Genomic DNA, 22,663 nt, shown 5'->3' with positions numbered 1-22,663 from the left:
AAGTTCGCAAACAGCCCGAGTGTGCCGAGATCGCCGTGATTCAGCAGCGGGCCGGGCGGGGACGACGGGCCGAGCCCGGAAAAGGTCACCGAGACGCCACGGGCGACGCCCGGCCTTCAGCCCGTGAGCCAGCGCGGGTGCGGCCCGGGCCCAGCGGCGGCGGCGATTCCTACCTCTGCGGCTCTTAGGAGAGCTCCGCTTGCTCCGGGCGCTGGCTCGCTCTTCCTCAATCGCAGCTGCTATCTCGGGGTTGTCTTCCCCATTGTACCAGACCAGGAGCTCTTCGCCAGGCGCGATTGGCTGCAGGAGAGACGAGACAAGATGCGAACCAATCAGAGAGGCGGTTGTTGGCGGGGGCGGCGCGGCGACCGCAAACAGCTGTCGGGAGGGCGCCGCCGCCACGGGCGCGCACGGAGAGGAGGCGGGGTCAGGGAGCGCGCAGGGAGGAGGCGGGCCCTCGGGCGCGCGCCCGGGCAGGAGGCGGAGCCGAGGCCCGGGCTAGCAGAAAACTCCTTGGCTGGCAGGGCCAAGGCAAGACACTCAGGGCAAACAGGAGGACCTGGTAACTTGTCAAGGAGGCTCGCAGGAGTGCGTGTACCGGCTGATCTGGGACTAGTGCTCAGCCTCCACCACTAGATTCTTACAGCTAGCTCCAAGCCTCATGCCACCCACACAAGAGAAAAAATAAAACACGGGACCATTTTGCCCATGAAATTCGAGTGGATGAGAAATTGAAAGAGTCATTAAGAAGCAAACAGCATAGAAAGGAGTTAGCACCAAAGGTTCCAATTCCAAGCACAAGTTAAGCTGGACCGCTCTGCACCTTAATCATGCACGCAACCGTTATTTATAATAACAGAAGCGCTGATCTCAGGCGGAGCCCAACCTAGCATCCTCAAAGCAGTCACCTACTAGCTCAGGCCTGTAAAAATATTTCTACTTACAGAAATGCCTTATACCTCCTAGGCATTATGCTCCTAAAACAAACTTTTCACAGTCGCTCCCACACCATCATACAACTACATCTAAAATATATCGAAGAAATATTTAGAGAAGAGAAGTGAGTCCTGAGCAGGGCAGTGGTGGTGCACACCTTTAATCCCAGCAGGCGGATCTCTTTGCGTTTGAGGCCAGCCTGGTCTACAGAGCTAGTTCCAGGTCAGCCTCCAAAGCTACAGAAAAACCCTGTGTCTCGAGAAAATAAAGGGTGGGGGGGGGGGAGTACTAAGCAGAATTAGGGAGGTGGCTTAGAGTTCTCGTTCACTCTTGGGGACCCTATCTGCTCAGAAAGCTGAAGTAAAAGCCCATCTCCAGCCCACATGCTGACACAGATGATCAAAGGAAGACAACTGAAAGGAATGTTCTGACAGATGTAGGACCAGTGGGAATGAGGGATTACAATAACCCGTACGGCACTCATCTGCACGGATTGACCCAGACTAGACTCCCCAGTGGACTTAAGGGTAATAGGTGAAAGTCTGAAAAGTTCCATAACACTTGCCTCCTGTCAAAATCCTCTCTCCCCAAACAGCTGCCAGTCACAAAGGGAGGAGATGTCTCTCCAATGAGTCAGACGGACAGCACCTGTCTCCTGAGAGCATGCACAGAGAACAGGTCACTTCTGAGATGCTCAGGAGGCATACGTGGGATCTAATCAGAAGCCCACAGCACTTAAATGTTATCAAACAGTCTAAGAGTGATGGCTATTTTTCTTGGTTGTCAACTTGACTAACTGGTGAACCACAAATAATAAAAACTCAGGGTCAGAAATTGGGGTTCAACCTGAAGATCCAAAAAAACAAACAGCCAGCCACTGTCTCTTACCTCAACCTCGATCCTGCCTCCTGGAATCTCAGAATAAGACTGCATCTGACAGTCTTATATTCCTATCTATGGCTGGGATTAAAGGTGACACCACCTGACTTCTATGTCAACTAGGGTGGCTACTGGGATTAAAGGTGTGTGTTCCCATAACATGGTCTGTAAGGCTGACCAGTCGGACTGTTTTACTTTCAGATCTTCAGCCAGTCTTTACTTAATTTATTAAGTAATTTAAATTTATTTATTAAAATACATTTGAAATGCCATGAAAATCTGAAATGAACTATAATCCAGATATGGAGGGCACTCTTTCGATCTGGATCTTGAGGCAGGAGAGACAACATGTTTTTGATCCAGATCTTGAGGCTGGAAGACACAAGCTTTTGATCCAGATCTGGAGGCTGGAAGACACAAGCTTTTGATCCGGATCTGGAGGCTGGAAGACACAAGCTTTTGATCCGGATCTTGAGGCTGGAAGACACAAGCTTTTGATCCGGATCTGGAGGCTGGAAGACACAAGCTTTTGATCCGGATCTGGAGGCTAGAAGACATAAGCTTTTGATCTGGATCTTGAGGCGGGATGACACACTCCTTTAATCCAGACCTTGAGGTGGGAAGACACACCTTTAATCTGAGCCACAACTTCTGCTGCTTGCCCATCCATTCCTTGACTGCATTAGAGCCTACTTCTTTGGGAGTCCAGCATCGACAGACGACCTGATGAGAACCCCCCAGCCTCATAGGACTGAGCAACTACTAGATTCTTGGACTTTCCATTCACAGTTAGCCATTGTTGGAGTGAGCCTATAAGTCATTCCAATAAACTCACACACACACACACACACACACACACACACACACGAGAGGGGGGGGGGAGGGACATTCATTCCATACATTGTATGGCTCTAGACAACCCTGACTAATACACCAAGCCTAAGAGTCAAATGAGAGCCAGAATTCTTTTCCTACAAGGACATGATTGCAACAACAGATACAATCTTGGCTGAGTGGACAGATCAGTTAATACAATATTGCCTAGGTGCTGGCTTCCTGATATGCCAGTGTACAGTGGCTATGTAAGAGTTTGGTGTAGTGGCATTTCAACTGTATTAAGTTTACACGGGAATCAGGAAAGTAAAATCAGCCACACTGGTCAGCCTTACAGCCAGGCAGTGGTAATACACACCTTTAATCCCATTAGCCACACTAGTTGCCATATAAACTGGGCAGTACATGCCTTTAATCCCAGTGGTGCACACCTTTATTTCCAGAACGAGAGAGGATTACAAAATGGGAGAAAACAGTTCTCAGACACAGTCTCATCCTGAGATTCCTGGAGGCAAGATCACCATTTCGGATTGAGGTCAAGGTAAGAGGCAGTGGCTGGCTGCTTTGTTTTTCGGATCTTCAGGTTGAACCCTAATTTTTCTCTCTGAGATTTTATTAATCGTGATTCAGTTTGGTCCTAAAGTTCTTGTATGTTTGTTTGGTTGGGTTTTTTGTTTGTTTGTTTGTTTGATTGATTGATTTGAAACAATAGGCTGACCTTGAACTCTCTAGGTAGACCAGGTTGGCTTTGAACTCAAAGATCCACCTGCCTCTACCTCCCAAGCACTGGAATTAAAGGTGTGTCACTCAGCCCCTGATTTTGTTTTAAAGAGGAAATTCCATCAGAGATGTCAGTTTAAAAACAGAATGATCCCTTACTTCCACAAGGTTCTAGTTTAGATAGTAAGCATGGCTTTGCTTCACTGTCTACAGAATTCTCACTATTTCAAAATATTCAAGTTGTTTAAAATAGAAGAACCAGTCACTGTTTACTTTTTTCCTCCAAAAATAGCTAAAATTTGCCACTTTATTGTTTTTGAACCAATATCTCATATCCTTTTTTTCATCAGCTAAACTTAACCAAAACCCCTAATTTAAAAAAAAAAATCTATTAATGAGCTAAAACAGCCATCACAAATGCCTTTTGGCACTCTGATAAGCTAATCTGTTTTGTTTGCTTTTCAAAATTCAAACTGTTTTTAGAGCATATAAGTTTTAGTTTGTTTCTCTTTTATGCCATGTATTTATGAAATGGTATTAAATGCTACTTGAAATAATTAGGATTCTAGAAAATATAAAAGCAATTTTTAAAGTGAAAGGGAAAGAGGACAAATGCATCCTTACCATGATCCTCCGTCAGCTGCCACGAAACACTCGGGCCTCCAAAGGCAGGAGCGCCTGTCCCTAGCTCCTGTCTCCCTTTTCACTGATCTGTGGGTGTCAGCAGAGCTACTTGTACTTCACGATGAGATGAGCTAAACATCTGCACAGGGCTGGGGGTCAAGCTCAGTGCCCTGGGTTTGAACCCAATACCAACAGATGGAGAGGGTGAGAATCAGTACAAACTCTATATAGAAGGACACTCATGTCCACTCAAGTTGTTCTTTATTGCAAAATACAACCTAGAATCTGTGTACTGCAAATCAAACTAAAAAAAAAAAATAAAAAAAAAAACTTAAACGTTGATAGACAAGCAGTACCGAAGAGAAACTGGTTTGTCCAACACCACACGGCTCTTGACACTGTCAGTGACTGAGATGTCACATACTATGGGCTACAGACACTCTCTTACAAAAGAGAAAAACAGTATTTTTAATTTTTTTCTGTACTCCTTAGCATTTTCAAGATTTCACACAACAAATTCCCACACAAGTCATTCACAAAGCCTGCCTCAGAAAATGCTGAATCCTGGAAAACACAGGTGACCACTGCTGAGGGACCCAGAAGGCCGCAAGCGACTAAAGAGCTATTTGTTCATTACGGCAATTTGGACAGATTTGTTCCATTCTAGAACATTCCATGTGTGGAATGTAGCTCTGTCTGCTACAGAAACATGACCTGTGAAAACAAGAGAGGAAGAAAGGATCCTATTCACCACAGAAACGTGCTAAGATGAAAAGCACCCTAGTAGTAAGAACCCAAATGTGCTGGGTGCCCTCATCACCAGCTCTGAGCATGGCTGTCCTCTTAATCTCAACAACTAATGTCCCCAAGAAATATTTGGCAGGAGGAAGAAATATATCCTAAATTCTATCCTGAATACAAGCAAAGGAAAGGGGAAGCTAACCCGAAGCTTCACGTGCACCCAACACTATGAGTGTGCTTTCTGTCAACACACACCACCACGGTACTGACACTACACGGTAGGAGAAATCCGCCAGACAATCCCCAATGCATCTGGGCCAGAGGAGGAGAAGGGGAGCAGCTGCCATAGATAATCAACAGTATCAAGAAAGATGCAGTCTATAATTACTCAACACAATCTTCCTGCTCTACTTCCCTGACATATGCTAGATCTCAGCAACCATGTGTTTAACACAGAGCCTTGGGTGTGTGGATGAGCCACTTCAAACACAATCCATTCCAGGTCTGCAGAGCTGTTCTTGTCAGTCACAGCTAGACTACACTGAGAGAAATGCACAGAGTAGCCAGGAGTAGATTAACACCAACATTGTTACCTTTAAGGTTTTATAGTAAATGGCTCTGTTGATTTCCAGTGGAAATAAATTCTGCTCTTCACCTGAGCAAGCCCAGTTCACATAGCGCAACCAGTTTCCCTTCTCCGGATCAGTGGCATCAATGCACATCCACCCCAGATTTGGGTAGTACACCTATGGACAGAGAAGAATGAGCTTGTATTAGGACAGGAATGCCTAAAAAGGTTCTTCTTCAACTTTCCAAACATCTGTTTTTACTGTATGCAAGCACTCTACAGCATTTCAGAGAAACAAGATAAAGAACCAATACACAAAACTACAGTGAGGAAACAGAAGCTGTGAAATATTTTCATTCTTTAGGATCCCCCCCTCCAAATACAAGAAACTGAAGTTCATATGCTCGATCTACAATTATTTCCCGTACATGAAAACAGATTACAACTACATGCTCTCAAATGTAACTTAGCAAAATGCCTTCTCAGATATTCTGTCAGTTTAATCTAGGCCTGTACTGCTAGACTATACAGTTCCGAAGTCTTCTTTCTGGAATGATTTACAGGGACTTCACAAACGAGCACACGTTGTGAATCAGCTTGGAGGTGACAAGCTATGATGGTTGTCCCTCAACACCAGCACATGTATCAGAACTAAGGTTCTGCAACATGGTTGTAAGGTTCTGGGATGCTGCAGAGAAGTACCAGAAAACCCAGGACACTGGATCTACTTTCTTAGGAAGCTTCCCTGAACTTCCATCCATGCTTGCTCCTCCCCTGTGATGCTGCCAATAAACACTTAGCCAGTCATGCCTTCATTTTAAAGAACATCAACTCTGCAAGGAGTTTGACATTCATATGTACACATATATGCATTTATTCTGCAAAGTGCCTGAGTAGACACTGAACCAAAACTACAAATAGGTGTTCTTTTTAGGAAGAAAAGAAGGATTCTGGGTGTCTCTCTCTTCCCCACACACCTGACTCCTTCCATTCATTTCTTTCTTCCTCTCCCATCACATTAATCCCTTTTAGTCAGGTCAGCGCTCCTGCTCTCCACTGATGGCTGGGAGGCTGACCTCCTGATCAAGCCTGGGCCCTTGAGACTGAGGCTCTAAGTCTGGCTCTCGCCTTCCAAGACACTGACACTACTAAGCTACACTCTCTGTGTCAGATCTTACTTACAATTTTCCCCTTCCACATGTGGAAATCAGGGCTTGAAGGTAGAACAGCCTTCCTTTCTAAATCACTTGACTGGAGGAAAGACAGTCTTAGCCCCAGGCTTGTTTGACCTCCATTTGTGGCTGTTTCCCTGACTACCTGACCAGCCTAGGTTAGACTACAGGCTCTTTTCTTCCCACCAGCACCCCAGCCTCCTTCAGTTCTTCTAAGGGAGGTCAGACATACAAACATACACTCTTTCCTTTTCAAAACAGAACACTCCTCAAATGGTATGTTATGAAGAAACAGTCGAAAAATTGTTAAACACAATACACAAAACAACAAAAGCTACTTTAAAATGTTTGAGAGCGATGATCGTCCCACCTGCCGCCACAATCAAATAGAAAAGTGAAGCGAATGATCAATGAACACCGCCAATCCTCTGGTTAGGCCCCAGGCTCAGAGATAGTCTTTTTCTCTCTTTTATCTTGAATGTATATCGGTAAACATCAGGGTCCTACTGGATCACCACCAATGCACTGGCAGTATCACCAGGTATCAATGTGACTACAGAGACAGCAGCAGCTGATAGGAAAACCCACCAAATGGAATGTAAAGATGGCAGCTTGACTATCCATCTGCTTTAATAACAACTTGGGCACTGCTGAAACTTCCTAACTCTTAAGTCAACATAAACCTCTGCAAAATCAAGTGTTCCAGTTGAGTATATTCTTTCTTTATGCATTCCTTGTTGTATCTCAATGGAAATAGGGAATGTTCTAAGTGCAGTGATGTTCATAAAGAAAAGAGTTCCATAGAGATAGATGAATATAACAGGGGGATTGGGGAAGGGTATATGGAGGGGGGGGGGGCTTTGTTTAGTTTTTTTGCTTTGTTTTTTGAGAGAAGGTCTCACTCTATAGTGTCAGACATATACAAATACATTGCTGATTGGACAAGTCATATTAAAAGAATGAACTATTTATTTTTAGCCTAAACATAAGAATATATGAAGAGAAAATAATCTAAAACTAAAGGTAAGAAAATGTCATTAATGTTTTTCTTTGAGAAAATGGGCTAACTCAGTATTCCTTCTTTTGTTTGTCTGTACTTTCTGCCTCTCCTCTACTGGAATAGCATTTACACTGGGGTGCGGATAGAGGAAATGGGCAAACTACTAACTGTCCTGAAGATCTACATCTGCATCTGCATGAAGCGCCCAAGGTCTGCTGGATGCCAAGGGAAACGGTGGCACACACCTTTAATCCTGGCACTCATCATTTGGGAAACGGAAGCAGGCAGATGTCTGTGAACTGGCTGCCAGCCTGGTCTACATGATAAGTTCCAGGGCTTTATAAGACAGGCTACATAGACCCTGTCTTAAATAACATTGAAAAGGTGTGCAGTGTTCTTATCCCTGAGCTTTAATTTGTTAGTGGGGAACTAAGATGAGAAAATGATTTGATACAATTCCCATGTTTGCTCATCAAACATCCATTTCTAATCACTTTAAATTCAGCGTTTGACAGAAATATCTCTAATTTTTGCTTAACTACTAATTGCTAAGATACAGAAGTGCAACTTAACATCAGACAATGGTAGTGGAAGGGCAGGGACAACCGACTATGATCACTGCCTCCATCAGTCACAAGGAAGGCAACCCTCCTTCCCTAGCTCAAACCCAACAAGAGACACTGAAGAAGTCTATTTCCACATCTCCATAACGACTATGAAATAGGCTCACCTGATTCCAAAGAGGAATAGCACACAGAATCAAAAGCTTTATCCTGAGGCAATCCATAAAGCAGCCTCCTCTACCAAGCAAGGGAACTGGAGTACACCCTCATAAGAACAGCTTGAACAAACTGACTTCCATCCTCAACCTTGAAAAGAGGACTGAAGAGAGCATCGTGTGCCAACTCTGGGTAAGCTGGCTGTTTTACAAATTATTTTTGTTCCATCTTTGTAAAGGTCTACAAAATAATCTATAAATATTATGCCTTTGACATTTAAATTTTTATAGATGTGTATGTGTTTGTATTTATAGGGAAGGTGTAAGCTGTGCACATAAGTGCTTGTGCCCAAAGACGCTAGAAAGTGTCAGGTCCCCTGGAGCTGGAGTTAATGGAACAGAATCTAAGACTTCTGCAACAGCAATATGTATTCTCAACCACTGAACCATCTCTCCAGTCCCTATGAAATGTTATTAAGTCCCTTTTTTATATATATGAAGAAACAGTAGATGGGCAATTTTAGTAGAATAGCCAAGCCACTAAAAGTACTACCAGGACTCAAACTTGATCATCTCATTTCTTCCTTACATCCAAATGAAACCGATAAGCAGACAGGGAGCAGGGAAGGAGAGTTTTACCTCAAACCCCTCTTTATAATCCTTCTTCTGATGGCTAGGGTGTAACTCATGGTAAAGTGCTTATCCAGGAGGCTGCTCCTGCTGTCACCTCCAGCAGCACTACACAAAAGCACACAGCTTTCTTCCTACTCCTGACTCCTCCAGGTTAGGGTTGTGGAAGCCATTCCTGTTTCTCATTGAATAGACAGGGTGCTAACTCTTCTTCAAGCACAGCATAAATGTCCTGTAACTTAATTTCCATTCTATATAATTCAGTCATTTAAAAAAAACTTCTAAAATAGTCAAAATTCAAATGCAGTGCACATGCCCCTTTGAACACGACACACTCAAAGTCGCATCTCTATGCCATTTGCAAAGAACAAACTACATCATCTCTTCCTTAATTATTTATTACTCTGTAAGCATGCCAGTTAATGATGAAAGTGTAGGACAAAACTTTCATTCACTTTATGAAACATAACATCACTTAAATTCTCAACTACTGTAGTAGGAGCAGCAGGCTGCGTGCCCGCCCAGCTCCCGCACGACTAGCTTTACACCCGAAATAACAACACACAAATTGTATTCATTTAAACACTGCCTGGCCAATTAGTTTCAGCCTCTTATTGGCTAATTCTCACATCTTGCTTTAACTCCTATTTAGTAATCTGTGTAGCACCACCAGGGATGGCTTACCAGGAGAGATCTTAACCCGCGTCTGTCTCGGAGAGAGGAGGCATGGCAACTGCATTCTGTTCGGTCTATTCCACCTATCTAAATTTTGCCCTATCAGGCCAAGCAGTTTTCTTTATTAATTAACCAATGAAATAACAGATAGACAGATGACACTCCCACATCAAACTATTTACCTACATCCTAACTCATAATAACACTATAATAATAATAACAATAATAATAATAATATAATAATAATAACAATAGCAAATTGCCACAGACATCACAGGCTAAAACTGAGACAAGACAATGACAAAGTCTCATGCTGGGTCAACTCTAATATCAAGTTGAGTACTACACTTGATTAAACCAGCTCTCTAACATTACAGCCTGCAGTGACAAAACCACGCCCCTGGGCTATTGTTCGGACGTCCTACAGCGTAGGTGCCAAGCATTGCTAACACTTCACAACAGAGACAGACCCTCTCTAGGAGGCCAGGTGCTCACATCAGGAGCCCCAGTCAGCCTACACTGTCAGAGGCTCCTTTCCATGCCTCTGTATCTTCCCTGAGGATTCATTGCTGAACCATAGCATGAAGATCTACACCAGCGATTCTCAACCTGTGGGTCAAGACCCCTTTGGGGGTCAAATGACCTTTTCACAGGGATCACCTAAGACCATCAGAAAACACAGATATTTACATTGTGATTCATAACAATAGCAAAATTACAGTTATGAAGTAGCAATGAAATAATTTTATGGTTGGGACATTCATACACCACACACAAGGAACTGTATTAAAGGGAAGCAGCATTAGGAAGGTGGGGAACCACTGTTCTAAACTGTTCTACACTTATACAAGCTACAGTTTTTAGAAATGATTTTATCCTTTACAAGATCAAATGTTTTTCTTCACTGTTTAGGTTCAAATCGTCTTACTGAGTGAGAATAATCTCTAGCAACTCATTTTATAAATATCATTAAACCTGAAAATAAAGCCATGAAGACAAAAAAGAGAAAGGTAACCTCAATTTGTATGAAAAGGTAATAAATGTATCTTTGCAAATCTTAAAGGATTTTACTAATACTACCCACAAAAATATCATATCTTTGTGACATCTTCAGCCCCCAGTGGCACTTCAGTGACAGAGCTGGCTGCCTGCAGGTTTCATTAAGGATAAGCAGACTGCTACCCTGCAGAAGAAACTTTCTGGGAGGTACAGACAAAATAGATCATCACTATCATCTGCTCCATGCCTCATATTACTTTAGAAGCTCAAGGGCTTCTAAAATGTTCTAAACATTGAACAATAGAGAAACAAAGTCTAACAGGTGGTGGCACATCTTAACAGAAAAGGCCCATTCGTTAGAGGACAATTCCTAGCATACAGGCTGTCTGTACTGGCAAGTCTAAAACAGAAATGTAGCAACAGCTTGGCTTCTCAGGTCCTCAAAGCCCAGCCGCTGTCCATCCCGTCTGAGCATGCTTACATGACTGACCCTGTTTTGAAATTACTGGGAATAGGTCTCAGCTATACAACTGTATAAATGTTTGTGGGAAATCATCCAATAACAGATGCTCTACAAAATATAAACAGGTTCCCAGCAAGTCCCTAATCAAATTCTAGTGGGTAGGCAAAATAGTTTATTCTTGTTCTTAAATCAGAATTTCTACCCATGACTATGGATGTGTAAGAATTCCATAAACCACAAGAAGTGGCAGCAATCTTTCCCAGTATGCAGTTCCACACTTTCTGGGGAGGCTTGCAAGAGGGTGGGTGGTCTGGCTGTACCTCCTCTATGGGGTGCTACTGAGAAATAATGGACATTTGAGATGTGGGGTCTGGTGGAAGGTCCTTAGGCCACGGGTACCATAACCTCAGAAGGGACTGTGTGTGGGGCCCTGCCTAGCCCTCTGTTTCTGCTTCAGTCTGAGAAAGAAAACTTGGGCTCTTATGTGTACTCCTGCCAGGATATGCCACTGTCACCAACGGCCCAAGCTGCATGACCACTTATTTGGATGGTCACACAAAGAACTGTGAGCCAAAACCAAACCTTTCTATACTTCAGATAACCTGTCTTTATCATCCATTCATAGTGATGACACACAAGGCTCCATACCACGAAATACTCTGTCTGTGGCCTTTGCTAGAGGAAGAGTACTGACAAAAACGCAAATGCTTAGTTTGGTTCTGACTCCAGGTTAAACAGCTTGAGGGCCTCAAGCAAGCCCCTTGGTATCCAGACCTATCATCTACTTACTTGTACTTGTACTCCAGACCAACAACCTCTGTGAGACAAGGCCACGAGTTTATAAAGCGTGTGTATAAGCCAAGATCAACACGCAGGAAAGGCTTGACAGAGAGACATTAAATGAACTTCCAACGGGGGTGGGGCTACACCATACCAAGCTGCTAATCTAAGTAATAGTTAACCTGTTTGAAAAGATTACTTAATCCTCTGTACTTCAGCACCCTCATTTATCTTGAAACTCCTGAAACAGCATGATTCATGATTGGCTCTGCTGTTACTACAAAAACCATCTCTATAGGTGGAGTAGCAAGTTCTGCAAACGGCTATCACCGTCTCGGGGAACCCGAAACATTACACAGCTCCATATTCACTCCTCTGGCTTCTTCTCCACACAGCCAAGAACAGCAAACTTTCTATAAAGAGTAATGTGAAGAAAGTATTTGGGAGGGCAGGAAAGATGGCTCTATAGTTAAAGAGCACCAACTGCTCTTCCAGAAGACCTAGGTTCGATTCCTAGCAACCACATAATGGCTCACAACGTCTGTAACTCCTGTTCCAGAAGATCTGACACCCTCCTCTGGCCTCCACAGGCACTGTACAAATGTGGTGCACAGACACATATGTAAGCAAAATACCCATACATTTTTTAAGTATTTTTGACCTTACAGGTCATACAGCCTGTTGCCACTGTTCGACTCGTCAAATGAATGTGACTGTGCATAAATAAAATAAAACTTTCCTCATGAATTGAAACTTCAAATTCATAGTATCTTCATGTGCCACAAAGTTTGAAACTGTAAAGGTGCTTCTTAGTCTTGGAGCTTTAAAACACAGGCTGTAGGCTGGGATCTAAAGACAACCTTTCCTACAGTTCCCCTGACAGAATTCTATAGCTAGAGAACAGCAATGAGCATGACTAGGACTTGCTGAAAACAGACTCTGCAGAATCTGCTGGCAGCTTGCAACTGACAGCCAAGTACAAGAAAGGACACTGGAATCAGGAGCCATCACTTCAAGTGACATCCAATTACAAGGACACAACAAGCACTGTCCCGCTCACACACCAACATGTATTTTATTCGCAATGCAGGGAACTCATAAAAAGAGGGCTTCCTTCTTTTTAAAAAAGTATAGTAAAATCTTGGAGCTATGCAGAGAGCATTTCTGTATCTATTACAACTGATAAGCTCTTCTACTTCTTCCCTGTCTTCTAGACTCAAAAATTTTGTATAATTTTTTTTAAAACTTTTTTTAAGATTTATTATTTATGTAGTGGTCTGCTGCCTATATTCTGCCTGCAGGCCAGAAGAGGGCACCAGGTCTCATTACAGATGGTTTGTGAGCCATCATGTGGTTGCTGGGAATTAAACCCAGGACCTCTGGAAGAACAGTCAGTGCTCTTAACCTCTGAGCCATCTCTCCAGCCCTAGACTCAAGAAGAGCAAAACACAAACAGAAGTAGTGATTGTTTACTTAAAAGAACAGTTTGGGGGTTTTTGTTATTGTTTTTGTTTTGGTTTTTGTTGTTGTTATTTTTGGTTTTTCGGAGGGTTTCTCCGTAGCTTTGGAGCCTGTCCTGGAAATAGCTCTTATAACCCAGGCTGGCCTTGAATTCACAGAGATCCACCTGACTCTGCCTCCGAGTGCTTGGATTAAAGGCGTGCGCCACCACCACCCAGAGAGAATAGATATTCTTAAAGTGATTAAAAAAAATACTGGGTTTCAAAGCCCTAGAAAAAAATATACTCTTGCTGACTATACAAATCACTACAATACAAATAAGGGCTTTAGGGCAAAACTGACCAAAAATGTATAGAAATTTACATAACCTTTGATTTAATAATTACACTTTTAGGAATATATCTTCAGAAAAACATCGGACAAGTCAGCATATTGCATGCATAGTGAGTTTACGCTTTGAAGGACTGTACATACTCAGCAAAAGATTAAAGTTATCTAAATATCCAAAACAAGATAATTGTGGATGGTATACAAACAGAATTATAAGCAGCCACAGAAGAAATGGCATAGGCCAAGTACTTGACAGACACATCCTTGGGACGTTGGTAGGAAGCAAGCATATTACATTCCTATAATACACGGTGCAAGGACAGGAACTAGGGTGAGAAACAAGGATGGCAGAGGCCTTAGGCAGAGAAAAAAGAGACTGCACCACACAAGGGTGTGACCAAAATAAGTCCTTTAATTTAGCATATTTTAAATGTAGAATTAAATGAATGCTCATAGAGATGTCTGGGTACTGGGAGTTTAAGTAAATTTTAATTTTTGATGAGTTTTTTTCTGTACTGTCCATACTATTATAGTTTGTAGTAAACATATAGTTTTGTGTTGGTGTTGTTTTAATTACATTTATTTGTGTGTGTGTGTGTGTGTGTGTGTGTGTGTGTGTGAAGGCAGAGAACACCTGGGGAAGTCAGTTTTCTCCTTCCACCATGTGGGTTCAGTGATGGAACTCATGTCATCAGGCTTGGTGGCAGCACCTTCACATAATGAGGCATCTTGTTGGCCTTGTTTAAATTTTAAAACTTATATGCTGGGTTGGGTGGCACATGTCTTTAATCCCTACAATGAAGGAGCAGTAGCAGGAATATCTCTATATGTTCAAATCCAACCTGGTCTACCTAGCAAGTTTCAGGGCAGCCAGGCTATATAGACCGTTTCAGAAGAAAACATTTTTTAAATACTCAGAATACATACCAAGAAAAAGTTAACACGAGCTATGAACTTTGCATGATAACAGCCCTTGGGTGCAGGTTTAGTAAAAATAACCAATGTCTCACTCTAGGGGGAAGGCTGATGGTTGGAAAATCTGCAGTTATGCAGAGGTAGGGTTATACAGAGTAGGAATGGCTCCCAAATGCACATACCGTGTACAGACACAGACTTAAAGGGATGTCCAGATTGTGGCAGCTCTGGCTGGCTGAATGGAGAAACACAAGTTCTAAAAGAGTTTGAGGCCACAACTTCCATCTCTGGCTCTGTCTTGATCTGTAATGCTTTCAGTGATGCTATGATAGATTAAGAAGTCCCTCACCAAGTATGTATAGTTCTTTGATCTTGGACTTCTTGGCTTTCACAATAAGCTTTGGGACTCTACCCTGGCTATGGTATTTTATCAGAGCAGCACAAAACAAGACAGAAACAATCTCCACCTTCCAATCAATTTTCTCTGAATCTAACACTCTTCTAAAAACTTAAAGTTATATAATTAATAGTTAGTTCGTACCTGTATTAACAGCACTCAGGAGGTTAATACAGGAGGAATTTGAGCTTTTGACTAATCTACAAGCAAGGCTCTATTTCAAAACAATACAAGTAAAATAAAATAATCTATTTTTAAAGGATTATTATAATAATTTTTACTCAGATAATTCCAAAAACACTGTTTATTAGCAGCAATATGAGCCTAAACTTGAAAGACTTTTTATCAGCTAGGAATATAGTAGCCCATGCTTGCAATCCTAGCACATGGGAGGTAGAGGTAAAAGGATCCTAGTTCAAAGTCAACCTCGACTACAAAGCAAGGTTCTGCCTTTAAAGGGAAGGACAGTTTTTTATAATCAGGAATGGTTTCAAAATTCTGATATTGCACAACACACCAGGTGGTCAAGAGAAGTGTTGCAGGCAATCCAGCATGTCAGGTCCCCAGGGTTCTGCTAGGGGCAGATCAAAGCATGCTGGCTTTTCTGTAGGAACCTGCTCTGTGCACTCACCCTGAGCATTTAAAGGATGTGAATGCTTTCAGTGAAGCTTGAGGATTTACAAAGTCAGACAGTCAAGGGCTCAAGAAAGGCAATTAACACTTCGTCTTAGATTAGCTAGTTGGTGTAAGATTCTACTGCTTAGATGTTCTAAAAAGGTCTTAAGGGGCTTTGATGGAAGAAAAAACACCAAATTGGAGCTCTGATGATAAACTCTTTCTGTGACATTAGGAGATTTTCTGATGCAAATGTGAGGATAAGACCAGGGTTAGAAGCAATTAATAGAAAATAGTTTACCTTGATTTTCAACTTATGAGAAATATGCCCATTGTAAGTAATATTCCTGATGCCTTGCCATATGCATGGGTATATACCTGTCATCTATATCCTATTTTAACATTTTTTAAATGAAAAACCTTTTCAGATGTGAGAATAAGTAAATAAGATCCTGACTTTTCTTTCTTGCAAAGAAAAGTCAATCTTCACAAGAACAAGATGAACTCGAACTTGACTAAAAAGAAGTGGTACTTCCATAATGAGTTACACACTAAAGCATGTGCATGTAAAGAACCTTAAATTATTAGCACTAAGATGATGTGTGTCTAGAGGAAGGGAGTCCCTACAATCTCGTGGTTGCAAGTAACTCTCAAGCCACACTAGGTGTGAATTTCAGTGCAGACGGTAACTCCCATAAGACATGAGTGATGGTTCATACAGCCACGTCCAACTGTTACAGTGGAGAGAAGGTGCCATGACTTCACTTAAGCAGCAATGGCATTTATTCTACTGTATACACAGGACGTCGAGTAAGCATGTGACTCCCTGCTATTCCCCACTATGATTAACACTAGCAAAGTCGAGCACTCCTGTTAGCTTCCTTTGGAACCTTTTAAAATTAAAACTGTGATTTATTTGAGAGCAATATTATACAGACAACACATTTTTTAATGACACAAGTACTATCCTTAATATGAAGACTTTTTGTGACCAGACAGTTTTTCTACAATTACAAATTTATTTCACCTCCAGTCAGATTCTTTTGGTAAATCCTTGTTTTCTAAAGTCCCCAGGGTTCACTGTCAGACACTATCACAGACAAAAGACTCACAAAGACACAAACACAAAATGATTAAACTGTCAGATCAAGCTATAACCTTTAGAGCCTTAAGAGCCCCCCCATGCCCTGAGCTTGGGGGGGGGGGGAGTAGGGAAGTATGTGGCCACACATTTGACTGTCAACAAGAATAAAACAGATGTGATTCCTTCTCTTTCCAAAATGAATCTTGTAAAGCCCTAAGGGGCTTCCCCAGGGCACTGACCTGAGATTCCCATTCAAACCCCAGAACACGATCAATACATGTAGTCACAAGCATCTTAATGAAGTGTTTTTAGTGACTGGTTTTTTAAACAGAAAACTTCACAGCCCATAGGTTAAGGAAGTCAGGAAGCTGATGTAGAAGCAGGACCTGGCCCAGGCAATCTGGAAGAACATGTGTAACTGTCCCACTGTTCCCCAGAGACATGGCTCGGACTACATCTGTCCCATTCAGGCCTGGGCCTGCAGAGCAAGGGCACCTCCTCTTTTTCTGGAAGCTTCTATTAAAAGGCAGCCACTGCTCTGCTTTGTCCTCCAGGGCTGTTGAAAAAATATGAAGTAGAATGAAAACCTTTTACAAAATTAAAAGTTCAGGGCTATAAAGACAATTCAGTAGTTAAGAGCACCAGCTGCTCTTCCAGACGACCTGGGTTCAATTCCCAGCACTCACAGGGCAGCTCACAGCCGTCTGTAGCTCCATTTTCACGGTATCCAACACCCTTAAACTTGCGGCAAAAACACCAATGCACATAAAATAAATATATCATTAAAAAATTTAAAATTAAATGTAAATGTGTCACATGCTACATGTTTACAGTATTTCAGGGACATAGAAACTACTCTCTTACATACAAAAAGGAATCTAATATGTTCTTGGCAGCCTATGAAGTGTATTTTGTGGTTATATCCATGTCATTTGTAAAATGACAGGCCACCACACAGGAAGTCAAGGTCTTAGGGTACAAGGCAAAATGCCCTGGACAAGGAATACAAAAAGTAAATGTGATATTTACAATCAAGAACATCCAAGCAGCTTCAAACTACACACACATAGGCAAATAAGTCACCCAGAAAAATTAATATTGTCATTTTTAAAGATTTTTAAAGAACATACTAAAACATATGTTTGAGATGTCAAATTATATGAGAACAGGTAGCAGCCTCTTTAAAATGTTTGAAAGTCTCTTACCTCCCACATGTACACATTATTCCTAACTTGAGATCGTTTCTTCTTATCACCAACAAATGGCCCAAACTTTTTCCCTTTTAAAATTGGTTTAGTGGCCCAGACACCTAGAAAAACAAAACCAATATTTTTATAATATAATGTGGTTATTTTAAATATTGGAAGCATTAATGTCATTCAACTTTACAAAACAATTAAAAAGCAAGGATGCCCCTAACAGCAAGATAACTATGAGTAAGTTCAGTCAAACCAAATAGAGTCCTCCAGGGGATTCTGGGTTTTCTTCTGTAGCGCCTCAGTTTTCTCTAACTAGTCTGTAAAGAATCTGCATTGTTTTATCATTTTTAAAAGTTCATATTAACTTTTGTATGTAAAATAGACCATATATAGTACAATTACAAAACTTGAAACCTAACATAAGAATAAAGAAATGGAGTAAAACTACAAAATCTTAAATTCTTCATAGTCTGCCTATGGGCTTCAAACTGACCCTACTAAAGACAAGCTGTTCTTATAATGGTTAGGACTTGGTTTTTATTAATAAATACTTTCAAAGTTGATCTGCCTAGTTAGAATGGAAAATCCTTTCCTCTCATTAGTTTCATGAAACATAGCTCATGGGATAGCTTGCTTTCAGAGTTCAGTCAACATACATGCTCACCCATGGCGTCCCTTGGGATTATTTCCATCACTTAGTCACCTATCATAAAGCACACAGACAGGATAAAGACATAGTCAATGGAATGACTGGAGACCGGGAATCAAGAGAAGCACACATTCTGGACAGGGTCCTTCATTTATAGAACGAGAGGTGGAGGCTAGCCCTGCGGTGTGTGACTAGGACGTATACTCTCCACTCCCACCAAGTCAGTTTGGAGCTGCACCTGTGAACACTAGCGACCAGCTGCCTGAGCTGTGAGATAATCACTGTGTTCAAACAAGACAAAATAAATCCCCAGTGCTCACTAAGCAAACTTCCAATGAGAATTAGAGAACGTGCTTGCCAGGTTACACACTGACTGAGCATCAGAAGAGCATCTAGAAGACAAACAGGAGGGTGGAAGCGTGATCTACTCAAGAGTACATTCTTACAAGATTTTAACAACCTACTCTTAGCCTTCTCTCTAAAACTATCTATGTAAATCACAAAACAAAAATCAAATACATACAAGCTTGTGTATTCAACAAGAAACTCTAGCCAGTTTATGTTGTTTATTCAGTTATCTCTAGAGGGTTACTAAGTATAAATATATGGGTAAAGCAACAGGGATATGTGTGTGTGTATGTATATATATATATGCATACACATATACATATATGAAGTCAACTAAAAGGGGAATAAATCTGATAACATAATCACACTTAAAGGCACAGCAAATCAGAGGAAGCCCAATATGTGGAACAAGGTTCATGGGCATGCAGAGGAGGGCACACTGGGGCACACAACCAAGGACAGAATATGTAGGTTCAGTGTGTGTTGGGGGGAGCTAGTTTCCTTTTTTTTCCCTGGTTTTTTTTAAACAGGGCTTCTCTGCATAGCCCTGGATGTCCAGAAACTCACTCTGTAGACCAGGCCAGCCTGGAACTCACAGAGATCCGCCAGCCTCTACGCCCTGAGTGCTGGACTAAAGGTTTGCAGCACCACAACCCTGCTAGTTTCCCTTTTATAACCCAAGTCCATCCTGGAATCTGATGTGGAAAGTACTATACATCACAGAATTTAAGTAAGGGTCAACCTTTCCTTTATTGGCATGTTTATCTAACACGATCCCTGCTCCCAAAGGAAGCAGCCTGCTCTTTGCTGCCTGACTCCTATGATGAGCATACTCACCGATTCGGGTCTTGTCAACAGCAGATGGTAAAAGCCTCACTTCCTCTGGAAGTCCTCGCAGCACGTGTTCAGGTACCTCAGCCAGAGTCTCAGTGGCGGCCACAGACTCCGTATTCTGTAAGTCAGAAGAAGAATCATAGGAAAAGGGAGAAAAAAAACCAGCAGTGCTTTTTGTTTTGTTCTGCATTGCTTTTTAGTTTCTCATCCAGTAAGCAAATGATGAATACTAACTAAAACTGGGTACAAAGCAGACTGGAACAGGCCGTTAAGCCGCTCTGGAGCTACTCTGCCACTCACTGAGTCTCATAACGAAACTCCAGCAACCTGTAAACCGGAATCTATCTTGCTCCAGCCACCTATATCCAGTTTCAAAATATCTAAGTCCTTAGCGATGCACTGCTCTTTAACTTCGGACAGAATCAGGCAGCAAAGTACAGCTCACCCCGTTTCTAAATGGTGCAGCACACCACAACCTTAAAAGAATAATTTTGGCACACTGTATGAAGGCCACTTGACCAATTAGATGCTGCCCCCTCCTGAATCCCTCCAGCAACTTGAGCAGTTTGGACATTCCACAGAGAGTGACCGTTTTACTGTCAAGTGAAGCTGGGGCTTTCCAAGAAGAAGCAATGGCTGATGTCCTAAGTCACTAGACACCAAAGGCATAACATCTCAGAGTTGACAGGAAATAAAGAATGTTATACAATTACCTCTCAAAATTTAGACTGGAATTCATCAAAATCATAAGAAATAAGATTAGTATTAGATATTTATGTAAAGAATAAGGGACTAGTGTCAATGAGAAGAACAAGGATATAACTTTTAGAATAACTTGCAATTCAATCAAATAATCATAGAAAACTAAAAAGATTAATTTCCCACAGCAAAGAAGCATCTGTAATTCTTCTTTGTTTGCTTGTTTGTTTGCTTGTTTTTTGAGACAGGGTCTCTCAGGGTAGCCCAGGCTGTCCCAGAACTCAGTATGTAGACCAAGCTGGCTCTAAACTCAGAGATCCACCATCTCTCATTCCAAGTGCTGGGGTTAAAGGGCCACCACCACAAGACCTGTAGCATGGTAGTGCATGCCTTTAATCCCAGCACTGGAAAGCAGAAACAAGAATGTCTCTGTGAGTTCAAAGCCAGCCTGGTCTACATACAGAGTTCCAGAATAGCCAGAACTACAAAATAATGTAACAGAGACACCCTTTCTCAAAAACAACAAAATGTTAGGTACCAAGCTCCCCTATCCAAAGGAAGAAAAAAAAAAAGTCATCCAAACTCAAAACTCCTGGAGTTTCAGTCTAAAAAGAATGGGCTGTTTTAACAAAAATCGATTTCAGTCCTCATAGACTACTCTCTGGCCTGCTTGGAGCCAGAAAGCCCAAGAGGGTATCCACAGATGGGTCACCTCTGGGACAAGGCCAAACTACCAGTGTGCTTGCTTCAGAAGCACAAATAATTTGTTCTGCTCTGACTTAGATCCTTTTCAACAAATCACTCAACACACTTTCTAAAAATGGAAGTTTCAAACTGCCCCAGAAAACAGCCTCCTGTACCTCTAATGAGCTAAAAATATGAATAAACTTAGCAGACATTTTTTCACTTCTACATATGGTATTTCCATTTAAAAATGTTTTAATCTACAAGCTGGGCATTTGGAAAAATTAATAAGCTTTCTGCCGAAGGGAGAAAAATACTGACCTGATAGGATCCTATAATTTGATTTTTTTCTAAGGCTCCAATAAACTAAATAACATCAATAAATACCAGCCAGAATCATGAGTGGGTGCAGCTGGCCACTTAGAATAACCAATGAGAGTTCTTCTTCTCTTTCTAGCTGTGGTCCACCTATCCTCCCCAAGAGGTAATCCATAATCCATTCACACACATACAGCACATATATATATATATATATATATATATATGTATATATATATATGTGTTCTCTCTCTCTCTCTCTCTCTCTCTCTCACACACACACACACACACACACACACACACACACACACCAAGGAAACTGAGGCTTAGGAAAGTGGCCTAAGTTGCTCACAGTTGACTCTGAACCCTGGTCTAACTTTGAAACCCAAATTCATAGTCACTGTGGGTTTCCATTAATACTCATGGGAACCATCTACGATCCTCTGCCCCACAATTTCCAGACTCATGGGAACAGCCACAGGAGGTATTGCCCAAGGCAGGGATGGTCTTCCATAGGAAATGTGTCACTTCAATGGAGATGTGTACTAAAACTCCTGAAGTACCTGTGAATATGAAGGTCTCAGCAGAGCTGCCAGAGGTTAAGCCTGTTTTGGGTCAACCTGTTACCTGGGGTATGTCGAATGTTTTGGTTTGGTTTTGGTTTTGGTTTTGCTAAACAGCAAAACTCAAACTGGCTGGACTCAAACTTAAGATCTTCCTGCCTCAGCCCCGGAAGTACTGGGATTACAAGGATGAGCTGCCACGACCAGAGGACCTACGATTCGTAATGTGGGCTCATTTTCAAGGAGAAGCTCTCTTTGCTGTCCACTGTAGTTTTCTTCAATGAAAGTAAGATTCAACTAAATTCACAGCAAAACACTCCAGAGCCTGTCAATCATGGCTTCCCCCTTCCATCTGCCTAACTGCTGGAAAACCTTCATGGCTGCAAATTGCTCAGCACATTCTTAGATTCTCAAGAAATAGCTTAGGATGTAGAAGGCGGGCTCCACCACCCCACTTGCCTTGCTTTTTCCTTTAAAGTCCTCAGGCAATTTTCCCTACTACTTGTCTGTCGTGTGGACTGTGCTTCACGGCACTGGCTTTGTGTTGACTGTAGACACAGGGGGTGCTTGTTTGTGTCTGTTGAATAAGTGTCTGACTCTTTGTAGGATAACTAATGTAACATCTTTAAAAAAATATTTATGTATGTGTATGTTTGCCTGCATGTATGCACATGTACCTCATGCCAGATCCTTTAGAACTAGAGTTACAAAAATTTATGAGTTGCCATGTGGGTGCTGGAACCCAAGCCCAGACCCTCCCCAAGAGCAACTGTGAACTACGGAGCTGCTTCTCTCCCAGCACCGCCCCACCTCTCTTCGGAGGGACAG

At 42.0% G+C, this 22,663-nt stretch overlaps 1 protein-coding gene across 7 annotated transcripts in view; it reads right to left on the bottom strand.

The window, feature by feature from the left end:
- Nucleotides 1-22,663, bottom strand: part of Prdm2 (PR/SET domain 2) — a 103,136-nt gene that overhangs the window by 47,440 nt on the left and 33,033 nt on the right. For all 7 annotated transcript variants that reach the window (XM_038332552.1, XM_038332553.1, XM_038332562.1 and 4 more), the window contains 4 exons: nt 19,575-19,689; nt 17,747-17,850; nt 5,328-5,480; nt 174-300 (listed from right to left, as the gene is read on the bottom strand). In XM_038332552.1, the coding sequence (XP_038188480.1) occupies nt 174-300; nt 5,328-5,480; nt 17,747-17,850; nt 19,575-19,689 (499 nt within the window). The remainder of the gene's footprint in view (nt 1-173; nt 301-5,327; nt 5,481-17,746; nt 17,851-19,574; nt 19,690-22,663) is intronic.

The sequence above is a fragment of the Arvicola amphibius genome, chromosome 6 (genome assembly GCF_903992535.2).
Source record: "Arvicola amphibius chromosome 6, mArvAmp1.2, whole genome shotgun sequence".
In the NCBI taxonomy this organism is placed as follows: Eukaryota; Metazoa; Chordata; class Mammalia; order Rodentia; family Cricetidae; genus Arvicola; species Arvicola amphibius.
The sequence above is the reverse complement of the archived record's forward strand: the minus strand, read 5'-3'. Positions and strand labels throughout refer to the sequence as shown.